This window comes from Trichechus manatus, unplaced genomic scaffold (genome assembly GCF_000243295.1).
Source record: "Trichechus manatus latirostris isolate Lorelei unplaced genomic scaffold, TriManLat1.0 scaffold00197, whole genome shotgun sequence".
Lineage (NCBI taxonomy): Eukaryota > Metazoa > Chordata > Mammalia > Sirenia > Trichechidae > Trichechus > Trichechus manatus.
Genome location: NW_004444133.1, coordinates 802,709 through 821,585, shown reverse-complemented (window position 1 = coordinate 821,585; position 18,877 = coordinate 802,709). Strand labels below are relative to the sequence as shown.

The window sequence follows — 18,877 nt, the reverse complement described above, 5'->3', positions numbered from 1 at the left end:
CCTGAATACAATCAAACACTTTGAGAAACAGAGTAACAGGGGTAGGGGTCTGGGGACCATGCTTTCAGGGGATATCTAGGTCAACTGGCCTAACAAAGCTTATTATGAAAATGTTCTGCATCCCATGTTGGTGAGTGGCACCTGGGGTCTTAAAAGCTTGCAAGCGGCCATCTAAGATGCATCCATTGGTCTCAACCACCTAATGAAGAACACCAAAGACACAAGGAATATATTAGCCCAAAAGACAGAAAGGGCCACATAAACCAGAGATTTCATCAGCCTGAGACTAGAAGAACTAGATGGTGCCTGGCTACCACCAATGACCACCTGACAGGGAACACAACAGAGAGTCCCGGAATGAGCAGAAGAAAGGTGGGGTGCAGAACTCAAATTCTAGTAAGAAGACCAGACTTAGTGGTCTGACTGAGACTGGAGGTGACCCGGAAAGCATGGCCCATGGATTCTCTATAAGTTCAGAACTAAAACAATTTCCGAGGCCAACTCTTCAGACACGGATTGGACTGGACTGTGGGACATAAAGTGATACTTGTGAGGAGTGTGCCTCTTAGCTCAAGAAGATACAAGAGACTAAATGGGCAGCTTCTGTCCGAAGGTGAGATGGGAAGGCAGAGAGGGTTAGGAGCTGGTTGAATGGACATGGGGAATCAGGGGTAGAAAGGAGGAGTGTTCTGTCACAGTATGGGGAGAGCAATTAAAGCCACAACAAGGTATGTATAAATTTTTGTATGGGAAAAAATTTTTAAAAAGTTAACATTTGGTATGGCTCCTGGACACCCTTTTAGTTCAGTAATGAGGACACTCCCGAGGTTCACCCTTCAGCCAAAGATCAGACAGCCCCATAAATCAGAACGAGACTAATGGGACACAACAGTCCAGGGACAAGGACTAGAAGGCAGGAGGGGACAGGAAAGCTCTTGAGAAACAATCTAAACATGTGAGGTACAAAGATAATCATTTCATCAGTACTTTTTTAACAGTAAAAAAAAGTGGTCACAACTGAATAGCTCAATGCAGTGGTTCTCAAAGTGTGGTCCTTAGATCAGCATCACTCGTATCACCTGAGAACTTGCTAGAAATGAAAATTCTCAGGCCTCCCCCATATTTACTGAATCAGAAACTCTAACAGTGGGACCCTTCAATGAACTTTAATGGTTCTGATGCCTGCTAAAGTTCCAGAACTACAAACTACGGTAAGTGACTCATGTTATGCTACGCACAATATACACTTTAAAAGAATATAACAGTATACACATACTATTATTAAAAATCTCCACAGAATATTGCTAAGTGGAAAAAAATATATTGTGGAATAATAACTATCTTATACAATTTATGAAAACAAATATAGTACATACTGTTTTTTTTGATAGGTACATATATTTGTTGGTAACTGCACAGAAAAAAGCTCAAAGAACATACATCATAATGAAAACAGTGATAACATCTGAAAGGAGACTAAAATGGAAATGGTAAAGAAAGAACTTTCACTTTATCTGCAATGGCTTTATTTGTGCATGACAATATACTTATGTACACTGTCTTAGTCATCTAGTGCTGCTATAACAGAAATACCACAATTGGATGGCTTTTAACAAAGAGAAATTTATTCTCTCACAGTCTAGTAGGCCACAAGTCTGAATTCAAGGCATCAGCTCCAGGGGAAGGCTTTCTCTGTTGTCTCTGGAAGAAGGTCCTTGTGATATATCAGTCTTCCCTCGGTCTGGGAGCTTCTCTGCACAGAAACCTCAGGTCCAAAGGACACACTTTGCTCCCGGTACTGCTTTCTTGGTGGTGTGAGGTTCCCGTCTCTCTGCTCACTTCTCTCTTCTATGTCTCAAAAGAGACTGGCTTCAGACACTACCTAATCTTGTAGACGTCATCAATATAACTGCTGCTATTCCATCTTATTACATCATAGTGATAGCATTTACAACACATAGGGAAATCATATCAGACAATAAAATGGTAGACAATCATACAGTACTGGGAATCATGACCTAGCTAAGTTGATACACACATTTTTGGGGGGACATAATTCAATCCATGACATACACCTTGATTAATTAAAATGTTTTACAAAGAGAATAGAGACCTCGCCAGAGCAATAAGATGAGAAGAAGAAATAAGTGTCCAGATTGGAAAAGAGACATGATTGTATATATAGAAAATTCCAAAAAGACCATGAGAAAGCTTCTAGAGCTAATAGGGGAATTTAGCAAAGTTGCAGGGTACAAGATCAACAAATAAAAATCAGTTAAGTTTCTGTACAATGAGAAATCTGAAAGGGAAATTAGAGAAACAATTCCATTTACAACAGCATCTAAGAGAGTAAAATATCAAGGATAAACTTACCAGGAATGTGAAGGACTTATAAAACGAAAATTATAAAACACTGTTCAAAGAAAATTAAAGAAATCATAAATAAATGAAAAGATGTTCCATGTTCGTGGATTAGAAGACTTAATATTGTTAAGATGTCAACACTACCCAAAGCGATACATAGATTAAACGCAATCTCAATCAAAATTTCAACAGTCTTCTTTACAGAAATAGAAATACCAATCCTCAACTTCATATGGAATGGCAAGAGGCCCCGAATAGCTAAAGCAATGTTGAAAGAGAAGAATAAAGTAGAAGGAATAACAGTTCCTGATTTTAAAACATATTATACAGCTATAGTAATCAAAAAAGCCTGGTACTGGTTTAAGAACAAACACACAGACCAATGGAATAGAGCTGAAAGTCCAGAAATAAACCCACGCATCTATGCTCAACTGATTTTTGACAAGGATGCTAAGTCCATTCGATGGGGAAAGAAGAGTCTCCTCAATAAATGATGCTGGGAAAACCGGATGTGCACATGCAGAAAACAGGATCCATGCCTCACTCCATACACAAAAACAAATTCAAAATGGATTAAAGACCTAAAAGTGGAAGCTAAAACCATAAAATTCTTAGAAGAAAATGCAGGAACAACACTGTCAGTCCTAGCTTTTAACAATGGACTATCTAATATAATAACAAAATCACAAACAGCAAAAGACAAAATAAATAAATGGGACCTCATAAAAATTAAAAACTTTTGTTCATCAAAAGATTTTACCAAAAAAGTGAAAAGGCAAACTACCAACCAGGAGAATATCTTCAGAAACCATGTATAAGAATCTACTAACCAAAATATATATATAACTTCAACAACTTAACAACAAAAAGACAAATAATCCAATCATAAAATGGGCAAAGGACTTGAATAGACATTTTACCAAAGAGGACATTCAGATGGCCACCAAACACATGGAAAGATGCTCAACGTCATTAGTCATCAGAGAGATGAAAACCAAAACCACAATGAGAAAACATTTCACTCCAACTAGGATGCCTAATATTAAAAAATAAATAAATAACAAATGTTGGCAAGGATGTGTGGAAATTGGAACATTTAACCATTGTCGTTCATGATGCAAAATGATACAGCCATTGTGGAAAACAGTGTGGCGGTTCCTCAAACAACTAAAAATAGAACTGTAGTAGTCCCCCCTTATCTGTGGGTTATACATTCCAAGATCCCCCATGGATGCCTGAAACCGCAGATAGTACCAAACCTTATATATACTATGTTTTGATCTATACATTCAAACCTCTGACAAAGTTTAACTTATAAATTAGGCACAGTAAGACATTAATAACAATAACTAATAATAAAATAGAACAATTATAACAATAACCTGTTAATAAAAGTTATATGAATGTAGTCCCCCGGCAGGCTGGAGCGGGAAAGTGTGAAATTTCATCTTATTACTTACTTAACATTTTCAAACTGTAGTTGACCGCAGGTAACTGAAACTGCAAAGCGAAACCGCGGATCGGGGGGAGGCTACTGTACCATATGATCCAGTAAAAGACATATACTAGGTATATACCCAAAAGATTTGAAAGCAGAGACTCAAACAGATACTTGTACACCAATGTTCACTGTAGCACTATTCACAATAGCCAAAAGGTGGAAAAACCTAAACGCCCATCAACAGATGAATGGATATACAAAATGTGGTACATACATACAATGGAATACTATGAAGTCTTGATATATGCTACAATATAGATGGAGCTTGAAGACACTATGCTAAGTGAAATAAGTCAATCACAAAGGGACAAATATTGTATGACTTCACTTATATAAAAAGACACGAACAGGCAAATGTATAGAGACCAAAGCTTAATAGTGGTTACCAGTGGCAGCAGGAAGGGGGAAAGGACCTATGAAGTATTGAGTTTCAGTTTACAGTGATGGAAAAATCACACTGATTAAGGGTAGGGTTGCTCAGCCGATTATTGTAATTGCTGTCAATAAGTTGTATACCTGTAAAAAGTTGAATTGGCAAAAGTTGTGTGATAGATAAAACAATGACAAAAAAAGGAGTAGCTGCTGAGGCTGCTTATGTTCAAACACTTCATGGGATTTGGTTCCTTGCTTTGAAGGTTTAGGGTCATGGTTTCACGGGAATCAGAGTTAATTGGCCTAATAACATGTTTAGTGCTTCTGTTCTACCTCCTAGTTCACTGAGTAGTGCCTAGGGTCTTAAAAGCTTGGCATTTTAAGGCACAACAATTGGTCTCTATTTGCCTTAAGCAACAGAGGAAGAAGGAGAGTCAGGAATTGGAGGATGAGATGGAATGTGTAGCTAATTGCCTCCATAAGCAACTGCCTCCTTTGTCATGAGACCAGAACAACTGGATAGTTAGTGCCTAGCTACCATTACTGAACATTCTGATCAAAGATTCTATAGAATCCTGATCCAAAGGGAGAAAATGCTGAACAGAATTTCAAATTTGCATGGACTACAGACTTTCTGGAGCCATGGGGGCTGGATGAACCCCTGAAATTATGTCCCTGAGATAATCTATAAAACTTAAACCAAAAATACCCCCAAAGCCTTCTTAAAACCTAATAATAGTCTAGCTTAACTAGTAAAAAAAAAAAAAAAAGGCCTCCTTGAGCATTATGCTCTTTTAAGATCTGTCTATATGGGATCAAAGCGACAACAGCAACTCAAAAGATAAGATAGGAACCTTCGGGGGCAGTGAGTTTATGTTAATGGGGGAGGAATAACTAAGAAAAGGAGGGCGAAAATGGTTGCTCAACTCGAAGAATGTAATGAATGTCACTGAAATGTACCTGTAAAAATTTGAATTGGTGAACGCTTTTGCTGTGTATATTTTCAACAACAAAAATAAATTATTTTAAAAATATATTTTAGGGATAAATGGGAAAATTTAAATATGGACTAGGTATCAGCAAATATTAAGAATTCTTAATAACTTTGTTAGATGTAATCATGGAACTGTGTTTATATAGGAAAATGTCCATCTTTTTTAAAGATACATTATGAAGTATTTAGAGGTAAAAGTTATATCTATTTATAACTTACTTTCAAATAGTTCAACAAATTAAAAAATTAGGTAAAGCAAATACAACGAATGTTTATAACTGTCAAATATAGGTAAAGGGTAGATATCTATTATGCTAATCCATCTACTTTTCTCTATGTTTAAAATTTTTCACTATAAAAAGTTAATTACATATAAATAGAGATAGAGATAGAGACAGAGACAGAGATAGTGATGTAAAATACACATTGAGTCCCAAATAATCGTTTTCATCAAAAGCAGAGACATTGTTTGGAGATTATGTGCTAATGATAGCTGAAGTTAAAATAGTTCTCATGGTTTAAATTAGTAGCATTCACATCATATCTAAACATGCAGCATCACAGTTAGTATTAATTTTACATGGATTGTCAAGGCTTCTGTTTTTTCCTATCTACCCTTTGGTAGCTCACTATTATGTACAGGATGCAACCCTTTAAATTATGAGGGAGAAAAAAAGCTTATATGCAGAAAAGTGGATATAATGATATATTTTAAGTAAATTTTTAAAAGCTCATCATACGAATTCAAGACAACATGTTAATACTTTAAATCACAAGAACTATTTTATACACAACTATCAGTGAAGATACTCAGGTTTAAAATGTTTTCCCCTGACAAACTATGGTTCATACACACAATGGAGTATTATGCAACGATAAAGAACAATGATGAATCTGTGAAGCATCTCATAACATGGATCAAACTGGAGGATATTATGCTGAGTGAAATAAGTCAATCACAAAAGGACAAATACCGTATGAGACCTCTACTGTAAAAACTCATGTAAAAGTTTACACACAAAAAGAAATAATCTTCGTTGGTCACCAGGGATGGGGGAGGGGTGGGGGAACTAAATAGACAATAGATAAGTGATGACAATACCGGGGAAGCCAGTACAACTTGTACGAGGAAAGGTCATAGAAGCTCCACAGACACATCCAAACTCCCTGAGGGACTGAATTGCTAGGCAGAGGGCTGTGGGGACCACGGTCTTGGGGAACATCTAGCTCAACTGGCATAACACATTTATAAAGACAATGTTCTACATTCTACCTTGGTGAGTAGCATCTGGGGTCTTAAAAGCCTGTGAGCAGCCATCTAACATACTCCACTGGTCTCATCCCTTTGGGAGCAAGGGAGAATGAAGAGAATAGGATACTAGGAAAAGATCAGTCCAAAGGACTAATGGACCACAGCTACCACAGCCTCCACCAGACTGGGTCTAGTACAGCTAGATGGTGCCTGGCTACCACCACTGACTGCTCTGACCGGGATCACAGGGTCCTGGACAGAGCTTGAGAAAGATGTAGAACAAAATTCTAACTCACAGAAAAGACCAGATTTACTGGCCTGACAGACTGGAGAAATCCCGAGAGTATGGCCCCCGGATACCCTTTTAGCTCAGAGGTGAAGTCACTCTCGAGGTTCACAGCTCAGCCAGGGACTGGACAGCCCCATAAAACAAAACGGGACTAATGAGGCACAGCAGTCAAAGGACAAGGACTAGAAGGCAGGAGGGGACAGGAAAGCTGGTGATAGGGAACCCAAGGTTGAGAAGGGACAGTGTTGACACGTCGTAGGGTTGTTAACCATTGTCATAGGGCAATATGTGTACTAACTGTTTAATGAGAAACTATTTGTTTTGTAAACCTTCATCTAATGTACAAAAAAAAAAGAAAGAGTTATCTATGTAAGACCAAAGTGACAACAGCAACTCAAAAGGTTTGATGGGAAGCCTAGGGGACAGTGAGTTGAAAACAATGGTGATGGAATAATTTGGAAAAGGATAGTGAGAATAGCAGCACAAATGTCACTGAATTGTACATGTAAAAACTTTTGAAATGGTGTAACTTTGGCTACGTATATTTCCACCAGAAAAAAAAGGTCCTCCCAGGTCGAGAAGGGAGAGTGTTGACATGTTGTGGGGTTGTTAACCAATGTCATAAAACAATACTTGTACTGACAGTTCAATGAGAAACTATTTGTTCTGTAAACCTTCATCTAAAGTACAACAAGAATAAATAAATAATAAAATAAAATAAAAAGTCATTGCCATACCAAAGGTCATGTAGAACTTCTGTGTTATCTTCTAGAAGTTGTATAGAACTGTATTTTACTTGGATACATGATCCATTTTGAGTTAATTTTTGCGATAGATGTAAGCTCTGTGTCTAGACTCATTTTTTGAATATTGTATGTCCAGTTGTATCAGCGCCATTTGTTGAAAAGACTATCCTATCTCCATTGAATTTCATTTGTTCCTTAGTCAAAGATCCATTGACTGTATTTGTGTAGGTCTATTTCTGGGCTTTCTATTCTGTTCCACTGATCTATTTGTCTTTTTTTTTTTTCCTGCCAATAGCACACTGTCTTGATCAGTGTAGCCTTATAGTAAGTTCTGAAGTTTGGTAGTGTCAGTCCTCCAACTCTGTTCTTCTTCAGTATTGTATTAGCTATTGTGGGTCTTTTGCCTTTCCAGATAAAGTTGAAAATCAGTTTGTAAATATCCACAAAATAACTTGCTAGGATTTTGACTGGGATTGTGTTGAATCTGTAGATCAATTTGGAAAGAACTTATAATATAAATATCTTATCTATAACATTATCATAATAATATAAAATCTTCCTATCCATGAATATGGAATATCTCTCCATTTATGTAAAATCTTTATTTCTTTCATCAGAGTATTGTGATTGTCCTCATGTACATCTCGTACATATTTTGTTTGATTTGTACCTAAACATTTCATTGATTTTAATGTAAATGATATTGTGATTTTACTTTCAAGTTCCAAATGTTTACTGCTGGTATATAGGAAAGCAATTGATTTTTGTATATTAACAGTGTATCTTGCAAACTTGCTATAATTGCTTATTAGTTCTAGGATTTAGTTTTTTTGTCAGTTCTTCAGGATTTTTCTGCATAGACAATCATATAATCTGTGAACCAAAATAGTTTTATTTCTTCCTTCTCAATCTGTATACTGTTTGTCATGAATTGAATTATGTCCCCCAAAAAATGTGTGTATCAATTTGGCTGGGGAATGATTCCCAGTATTGTGTGATTTTCCTATATGTTGTAAATCCTGCCTCTATGATGTTAATGAGGTGGTGTAGGCGACAGTTGCGTTGGTGAGGCAGGACTCAGTCTACAAGACTGAATTGTGTCTTGAGGCAATCTCTTGAGATAATAAAAGAGAGAAGCGAGCAGAGAGATGGGGGACCTCACACCACCAAGAAAGCAGCGCTGGGAGCAGAGTGTGTTCTTTGGACCCGGGGTCCCTGCGCGGAGAAGCTTCTAGTCAGGGAAGATTGACGAGAAGGCCCACAGAGAGAGAAGGCCTTCCCCTGGAGCTGATGCCCTGAATTTGGACTTTTAGCCTACTTTATTGTGAAGAAATAAATTTCTCTTTATTAAAGCCAAAAAAAACCTGAGTTTTCCCCTCTAACTGATCAGAAGTCTGCTATATTTATTTAGGGAATACTCAGATCTTTACAAAAGATGGCTCAAGAGTTACAACTTTCCAATTTACAGATTAAGATGATTTCTGTGGCCAACCAACCTGATCCACTTTAGTCATCTACCACTAATAGGCTCTTTTGCTAGGTAACTGTAGCTGCCATAGAAATTCGAGGTCTTAGACTAAATTCTAATCCAATTCCGACATTTACTACCAAAGCATTTATTAGCAAGTAAGCAAAAACAATCATATCACCTGTTCTGCAGGCTTGAGAAAAATCCTAGCCTTTATGTGCTCCAACCATCACTTGTATAAAAGGATTGCTGGAAGTAAACACCCAACAGTCCAGAGACAGGAACTTCCCTCTATATGGTTGACAGAATCCAGACTTCACAGGTGAATACTAAGTTTAGCATAAAGTATCATCCCTAAGGGCTCAAGATACAGACCTAACTAGTTCTTACACCTCATTCACACAAGAATGCAAAATTGGCTTTAGGTAATTTCAGCTAATCTCCATGTTGTGAATATTTTTAAATGTCATCAATGAATGCTCACTTTTAACATACACTATGCAAATTAACAAGATAACCAGTTTCATCAATAAAAAGCCATTTTTGATATACAATATGCTAAAAGATCACATATGATCAGAGATAGAGATAAAAGGTTGGCTTGTGGCAGCAACACGTAAGGCCCTTTCTGATATAACGCTAGCTGACCACTTCTGAACAGTGCAGCATGGATTAGCACCTGGATGATGCATAACATAAATCACTCACACATACGTAACACTACACAGCATTTACTAGAGTGTTTTCAAATAAACTAGGCAAGGTAATAATTTCTAAACGAAAATATTTTAAGAAAAAACAACAAAAGATAGGAAATGCCTTTAAAACATAGGTTAATGAGACCCAAGGAAAGAAATTTAAGATTCATTTAACTTGTATTTTAATAATGATGGCAGTATACTTATTACATTTTATTACAAATCATATGATGGTTAACATTATGTATCAACTTGGCTAGTCCATGATTCTCAGTGGTTTGGCAGATATTATGTAATCATCCTCCATTTTGTGATCTGAAGTGAGCAGCAAATCAGTTGGAAGGGGAGTTTCCTTGGGGGTGTGGCCTGCATCTAATATATATGGATGTTGATCTCTCCCGATCTCTCTTGATCCTACATCCATCTTGTTATCCTCTGACCTCTAGTTCTTCAGACTTGAGCCAGCAGCCTACCTCCCATGAGCCAGAGGCCTGTTCCTGACCTGTAGATTTTGGGTTCGTTAGTCCCTGCAACCACGAGTCAAGAGAAGCCTCCAGCCTGGTGCTTGACCCACAGATTTTAGACTAGCCAGCCTACACAACTGTGTGAGCCATTTCCTTGTTAATAAATCTCTCTCAATATATATTTATATATGAAGAGAAACTAAACGGCACCTAACTACAACAATATATATTTATATATACACTTCACTGCTTTTGCTCCTCTAGAGAACACAGGCTAAGACAATCATTATACATGGAATTCAAATGACCTAAGCACTCTGTCTTCAAATATAAAGACACTGAGTTGCTCAATACATACCACTCACAGGGCTGAAGGGATCGGAACGCCTTAAAAGAAGCATCCATTCCAGCAAAATCCCAAAACTTGACATCATAGTCATATCCTCCAGTCACCAAACGAGCACCTGAAGGATCTAGACCCAAAGCAGATACCTAGTTAAAAAAAAAATGAAATAAATAAATAAATTGGATAAGAGCTACTTACAGTCTACAATATCCCATTTCCTTTCTTTAGCTCCATGCCCTGTCTTTGGAAGTATACACCATCTACTGCTGTTATTTCTGAAAAGTGAGATTGGGCAGCACTTTCTATATAATTTGACTGTTTTTATTATGTCCCAACTTATCAGATATGTACTCAGAATAGCTACCCTTGCAACTGCATATTGCAACTAAGGTGCTTTAGTATATTATTAGAAATCTCACAAATATTATAGCTTTTTCAATGAACCATCTTGAGGAAACCTTTTAAGACAGCTTAACTATAACTGAATGAAGACAATATAAGCCAAAAATCACCAAAATGAGGAATACCAATGAGGAGCTATAAGAAATCTATCTATTTAACAAATTAGACATTGTTATCATGTGCATATGTCTAACTGACTCAGAGCTGTATTTATAAGTGACTAACCACACTGTAACAGCACTTAAACACTGGTTCCATAAAATATTTTCTTTTCCTGTGAACTTTTCTAGGTCCAATTCACATGTGAATACCCAATCTGTAACTTACTGTTCTTGAGCTACATTTAACATTCTGTAAAAACAGGAAGTCCCTGGATATACTGCTCTATCAGAATAAAAGAAATGCCCTAGGAATATTTAATGTGATTACCATGTATATGACACAATAAAAGGATCAAAGTTTTATGTAAGAAATCACTATAAATCAGTTCTCTTAATAAACAGATTTAAGTGTAATTAAATGTAACATAATTGATGTAATTAAAACTATATATTGACAAAGCACCTATACTCATTTCAATTACAATAAAACCTACGAAAACTGGAACCTGTGTAAAGCAGAAACCTGTCAGAAAAGGAAAATACAAATATTTTCTACTAAAAGAGAACAAGAGAAAAGTGTTAATACTGCACCCTGTCAAAGACAGAAAACTTGCAAGACCTGAAAAAACAAGGCAGTCTTGTCAGCTTCCGGCTGTCACAGGTTTCACTGTACTACCTACAAACACTGATTTCACAATACAAGGGAATTATATAATAATAGAATGAGTAACTTATTATATGTTCAAATTAAATATGTACTCTAAATATGTTGAGAACTAAGTCCTTTTATGCTCACTTTTCCTTGATCCCTTTTGTTACAATTAAACAGGTGCTTCTCCTCCTGCTAAGGCTGAGCCCACCACTGTTCATCCCACTACAATACAATCTGAAATTACATATTGATTTGCGGTTTGGCTGTTCTATGCCTGTCCTTCCCTTTTAGAGAGTAAAACTCCATATGGAAAATGACTGTGTCTGTGCCCAAAACAATGCCCGGCACAAAAAAGGCACTCTATAAATGTGTTTAAAGGAAGGAAGGAGGACTAAAACATAAAATTTAATACAAAAAAAAACAACAATGCAGTCTGACATACATCAATTCCTCTCTATCAAGAAAGAACAACATCTACCACCCTGACAGGGATCACAACAGAGGGTCCCAGGCAGAGCAGGAGAAAAATGTAGGATGAAATTCAAATTTACAAAAAAAAACCAGACTTACTGGTCTGACAGAGACTGGAGTCACCCCCAAGACTATGGCCCCTGGAAACCCTGCTAACTCAGAACTGAAGCCACTCCCAAAGTCCACCCTTCAGCCAAAGATTACACAGGCCTACAAAACAAACAATAACACACGTGAGAAACATACTTCTTAGATCAATCAAGTATACAAGATCAAATGGGCAACTCCTGTCCAAAACTAAAGATGATAAGGCAGGAAGGCCATCAGCAGATGAATGGATAAACAAACTATGGTACATACACACAATGGAATACTATGCAACAATAAAGAACAATGATAAATCTGTGAAACATCTTCAAACATGGATGAATCTGGAGGACATTACATAGAGTAAATAAGTCAATCACAAAAGGACAAACACTGTATGAGATCACTATTACAAAAACTCATGAAAAAGTTTACACATAGAAAGAAACAATCTTTGATGGTTACAGGGGAGAGGAGGGGTAGGGAGGGAAAAACATTAACTAGACAATAGATAAGTGGTAACTTTGGTGAAGGGTAAGACAGTACACAATACTGAGGAAGTCATCACAACTTGACCAAGGCAAAGTACAAGAAGCTTCACAGACACATCCAAACTCCCTGAGGGACTGAGTTACTGGGCTGAGGGCTGGGGAACATGGTCTCAGGTGACATCTCACTCAACTGGCATGGCATTGCTTATAAAAAAAAATGATCTACATCGTACTTTGGTGAGTAGTGTTCTGGGGTCTTAAAAGCTTGTGTGCAGCCACTAAGATACACCTACTGGTCCCAGTCAGTCTGGAGGAAAGGAAAATGAAGAAAACCAAAGACATAAGGGAAAGATTAGTCCAAAGGATTAATGGACCACAACTACCACAGCCTCCACCAGACTCAGTCCAGCACAACTAGATGGTGGCCAGCTTCCACCACCTACTGCTCTGACAGGAATCACAATAGAGGGTTCCAGAAAGAGCAGGTGAAAAACACAGAACAAAATTCAAACTCACAAAAACAGACTAGACTTACTGGTCTGACAGAGACTGGAGAAACCCCGAGAGTACAGCCCCCAGACACCCTTTTAACTCAGTACTGAAGTTACTCCTGAAGTTCACCCTTCAGCCAAAGATTAGACAGACCCACAAAACAAATAATAACACATATAGTTCAACCATGTATACAAGACTGAATGGGTACATCAGCCCAAAAGCAAAGATGAGAAGGCAGGAAGGAACAGGAAAACTGGACAAATGGAAATGGGAAACTCGAGGTCAAGAAGGGGAGAGTGTTGACACACTGTGGGGCTGGCAACAAATGTTACAAAACAATTTATGTATCAGTCGTTTAATGAGAAACTAATTTGCTCTGTAAACTTCCACCTAAAGCACACACACACAAAAAAAGAAGAAGGCAGGAAGGGACAGAAAAATTGGATAAATGGATACAGAGAACACAGGGTAGAAAAGGGAAGGGGGAGAGTGCTGACACATTGCAGGGTTTGCAACCAATATCACAAAAAAATTGTGTATAAATTTTTTAATGAAAAACTAAAAAGAAAGAAATAAAGAACAGCAGGCTACTTTGCAAAGTTGACTGTCTTCCTAGCTAAAGTCAGAAGATGGCAAATTCTATAGCAAACTGGCAAAGCGAGGTTTTCAATACCAGCGTTCTAAGCGTCAGGCTCTCTGCTGCTGCTTGTATACATCATGCACTGGCCACCAAAAAGATATGAAAGGCCACCCACGCTGGGGGCCTGAGTGCCAGCAGTACCACCCCCTCCATCCAGACAACCACAACAGGGGCCTGAGGACAAGCGGTGCCCCCAATCCCTCCAGCCAATGGCACCAGGTGCCCAAAGACTGGCTTCACTTCCCCCCCAACCCTTACTACACTCTCTAGCAGACAGGGCCATGCCCTCCAACTAGGCATCTGGGGGCAGCTGACAGCCCCCTACCTCACACCCATTTCACCCCCCCACTGCAACTAGAGACTTGTGCTTGCTCTGAACACCCCCACACAACCCTGCCCACCCAGGATTGTGAGTGAGTGTCTCTGCACCACACAGTCAGTGACCAGCAACCCAGACACCTTTTCCCCGACCATCCGGCAAACAGCAGAATGCACACACAACACCCAATCCAACAACCAAGGAGAATACCCGCTGCATCCATGGCCAGGTGACGAGCAGGACAGATACACTGCCTCACTAAAAACACCACGTACAACCTCAGCAGCCCCACAAAAGCAGTGAACAGAGTCCTGTGTTCACACACCTAGTAGATGTTCCACCTACCTGGAGACAGGAGGTGAGAGATTCAATAGGGCCAGATTAGTGACCAGAGTAGCACACATGCCCAGCCTAATTTGATATATCAAAATAAAACAAAACAAAAATTCAGGGCATAGTAAACAAACATACTCTAAATAAATATAGTAACCTCTTGATGTCTTGCAGACAACAGTAAATATCAACTCACATAAAGAAGCAGGACAATTTGGCGCCAGCAAGAAACCAAAATGAAGAACCAGAAAATCTTTCCGGAGGAAGATAAGGCAATGGAATTACCTGATAAAAAACTCAAAAGAATATACAGAGGTCTCCAAGAGATCAGGAGGAAACACACAGACAAAACCAAGGAGCACACAGCTAAAGCAATAGAATAATTCAGGAAAAATAACATAAGAACAGAGGGACAGAATAAATACACTAGAAACCATACAAAAACAGCAACTAGAAATCCAAAAGATCAACAATAAAATTTCAGAATTAGACAACTCAATAGAAAGACATACAAGCAGAATTTGAAGACAGAATTAGTGAAACTCAAGACAAATCCCTTCACACCAATTTGTTTAAGGAAAAATCAGAAAAATTATGAAGAAAAACGAAGAAAGCCTAAGAATTATGTGGGATACAATCAAGAGGAAAACCTATGAGTGAGTGGAGTTCCAGAATGGGGAGGTGGGGGTTGTGCAGAGGATGGAAAACACAGACAGAATTGTTGAAGATTTCCTGGCAGAAAACTTCCCTAATATAAAATACGAGAAGATATCCATCCAAGAAGCTCAATGAATCCCATACAGAATATATCCCAAAAGCAAGTCACCAAGACATATCATAATCAAACTTACCAAACCAAAGACAAAGAAAGAATCCTGAGAGCAGCTAGGAAAAATGAAAAGTCATCTACAAAGGAGAACCAGTAAGACTTGGCTCTGATTACTCAGCAAAAACGATGGAGGCAAGAAGGCAATGGGATGGCACATATAATGCCTTGAAGAGGAAAAAAAAAAACTCCTAGCCAAGAATTATATTAAAATACAAAAATCAGTTGGCTTCCTCTACACCAACAAAAAGAGCTTTGGAAAGGAAATCACCAAATCAATATCACAATAGACTCCAAGAAGATAAAGTACTTAGGAATAAATCTATCCAGGGATATAAAAGACCTATACAAAGAAAACTAGAAAACGCTATTGCAAGAAACCAACAGAGACCTACATAAGTGGAAAAACATACCATGCTCATGGATGGGAAGGCTCAACATTGTGAAAATGTCAATACTACCCAAAGTAATCTACAGATACAATGCAATTCTGATCCAAATTCCAACAGCATTCTTTAACAAGATGGAGAAACAAATCACCAACTTTATATGGAAAGGGAAGAGGCCTCGGATAAGTAAAGCAATACTGAAGAAGAACAAAGTGGGAGGCTTCACACTACCTGATTTTACAACCTATAATACAGTCACAGTAGTCAATAACAGCCTGGTACTGGTACAACAGACACATAAACCAATGGAAAAGAATTGAGAACCTAGACATAAATCCATCCATCTATGAGCAGCTGATATTTGACAAAGAGCCAAAGTCCATTAAATGGGGAAAAGACAGTCCCTTTAACAAATGGTGCTGGCATAACTGGATGTCCACCTGTAAAAAAATGAAACAAGATCCATACCTTACACCATACATAAAAACTAACTCAAAATGGATCAAAGACCTAAATATAAAACCTATAATGATAAAGACCATGGAATAAAAAAAGGGACAACACTAGGGGCCCTAATACTTGGCATAAATGGAAAACAAACCACAACTAACAATGCACAAACATCAAAAGAGAAATCAGATAACTGGGAACTCCTAAACATTAAACACTTACGTTCATGAAAAGGAGCCCTGGTGGCACAGTGCTTAACAATTCAGCTGCTAACCAAAAGGTCAGAAGTTCAAATCCACTAGACACTCCTTGGAGACCTCACCAAAAGAGTAGAAAGAGAACCTACAGACTTGAAAAAAAAATTTCGCTATGACATGTCTGACAAGGGTCTAATCTCGAAAATCTACAAAATAGTTCAACACCTCAACAACAAAAAGACATACAATCCAAACTGAAAAATGGGCAAAGGCTATCTACAGATAATTCAACAAAGAAGACATTCAGGCAGCTAACAGACATATGAGGAAATGCTTGAGATCATTAGCCATTAGAGAAATGCAAATCAAAACTACAATAAGATACCATCTCACCCCGACAAAACTGGCCCTAATCAAAAAAACAGAAACTAACAAATGTAGGACAGGTTGTGAGGAGATATGAACTCTTATGCATTGCTTCGGAAAACAATATAGCACCTCCTTAAAAAGCCAGAAATAGAAATACCATACAATCCAGCAATCCCACTCCTAGGAATATAACCTAGAGACTTAAGAGCCCTCACACAAACAGACATATGCATACCCTTGTTCACTGCATCACTAATCACAATATTAAAAAAAAGAAACAACTTAAGTGCCTATCAACAGATGAATTGATAAATTATGGTACATAGACACAATGGAATACTACACAACAATAAAGAACAATGATGAATCCACGAAACACCTTACAACATGGATGAATCTGGAGGTCATCACGCTGAGTGCAGTAAGCTAATCTCACAAAAGGCCAAATATTGTATTAGACCACTATTATAAGAACTCAAGAAAAGGTTTACACACAGAAAAAAAATATTCTTTGATGGTTAAGAGGGTGGGGAGGGAGAAGGAGAGGAAGTCACTAACTAAATAGTAAACAAATGCCAACTTTGGTGAAGGGAAAGACAATACACAGTATAGGGGAAAACAGCACAATCTGACCAAGGCAAAGTCATATAAGTTTCATAGAAACATCCAAACATCTGGAGGGACCAAGCTGCTAGGGCTGAGGGCTGGGGACAGCAGTCTCGGGGGACATCCAGGTCAACTGGCGTAACAAAGTTCAAAAAGAAAATGTTCTACATCCTACTTTAGTGAGTAGCGTCTGGAGTCTTAAAAGCTTGTGAGCAGCTCTACAATGCATCAGTTGGTCTCAACCCACATGGAGTAAAGGAGAATGAAGAACACCAAAGATTTAAGAAAAATATTAGCCCAAGAGACAAAAAGGGGCACATAAACCAGAGAGTCCATCAGCCTGAGACCAGAAGAACTAGATGGTGCCTGGCTACCAACAACAACTACCCTGACAGGGAACACAACAGAATTCCTGACAGAGCAGGAGGAAAGTGGGGTGCAGAACTCAAATTCTAGTAAAAGACCAGACTTAATGATCTGACTGAGACTGGAGGAACCCCAGAAGACACGGTGGCCTTACTCTCTATTAACCCAGAACTAAAACCATGCCCAAAGCCAACTCTTCAAATATTATACTGGACTGTAAGACATAAAATGATACTGGTGAAGAGTGTGCTTCTTAGTTCAAGAAGATACACGAGACTAAATGGGCAGCTCCTGTCTGGAGGCGAGCCGGGAAGGCAGAAAGGGATAGGAGCTGGTTGAATGGACACAGGAAATCAGGAGTGGAAAGGAGGAGTGTGCTGTCACATTATAGGGATAGCAACAAGGGTCACATAACAATGTGTGTATAAATTTTTGTATGAGAAATTAACTTGAGTTGTAAACTTTCACTTAAAGTACAATTAAAAAAAAAAAGTTTGTGAGTGGCCATCTAAGATATATGTATTGGTCCCATCCCATTCGAAGCAAAGGAAAATGAAGAACAGAATGAAGAAAGCCAAAGACACAAGGAAAATATTAGCCCAAAGGACTAAAGGACTACGTGAACCATGCCTCCATCAGCCTGAGCCCAGAAGAACTAGATGATGCCCGGCTACCACCACCGACCGCTCTGACAGGGATCACAATAGAAGGTCTTGGACAGAGCGGGAGAAAAATGTAGAACAAAATTCAAATTCATGAAAAAAGGCCAGACGTACTGGTCTGACAGAGACTGGAGGAACCCTCAAGACTATGGCCCCTGGACACTCCGCTAACTCAAAAATGAAACCACTCTGAAGCCCACTTTTCAGATAAAGATTAGACAGGCCTGTAAAACTAACAATAACACACATAAGGAACATGTTCTTAGTTCAATCAAATATACGAGACCAAATGGGCAACTCTTGCCCAAAAGCAAGAAGAGACGGCAGGAAGGGACAGGAACTGGAAGAATGCACATGGGAATCTGGGATGTAAAGGGGGAGAGTGCTGTCACATTGTGGGGGTTGCAACCAATGTCACAAAACAATATATGTGTAAATTCAAAATACTAAATGCTGGAGAGGTTGTGGAGAGACTGGAACACTTATACACTGTTGGTGGGAATGTAAAATGGTACAACCACTTTGGA

General features: G+C 38.4%; 1 protein-coding gene across 1 annotated transcript in view; it reads right to left on the bottom strand.

The window, feature by feature from the left end:
• The window catches only part of WDR70 (WD repeat domain 70), a 335,096-nt gene that overhangs the window by 248,964 nt on the left and 67,255 nt on the right, over positions 1-18,877 (bottom strand). Inside the window, exon 7 of the mRNA XM_004387889.2 lies at positions 10,507-10,640. Within this exon, the coding sequence (XP_004387946.1) occupies positions 10,507-10,640 (134 nt within the window). The remainder of the gene's footprint in view (positions 1-10,506; positions 10,641-18,877) is intronic.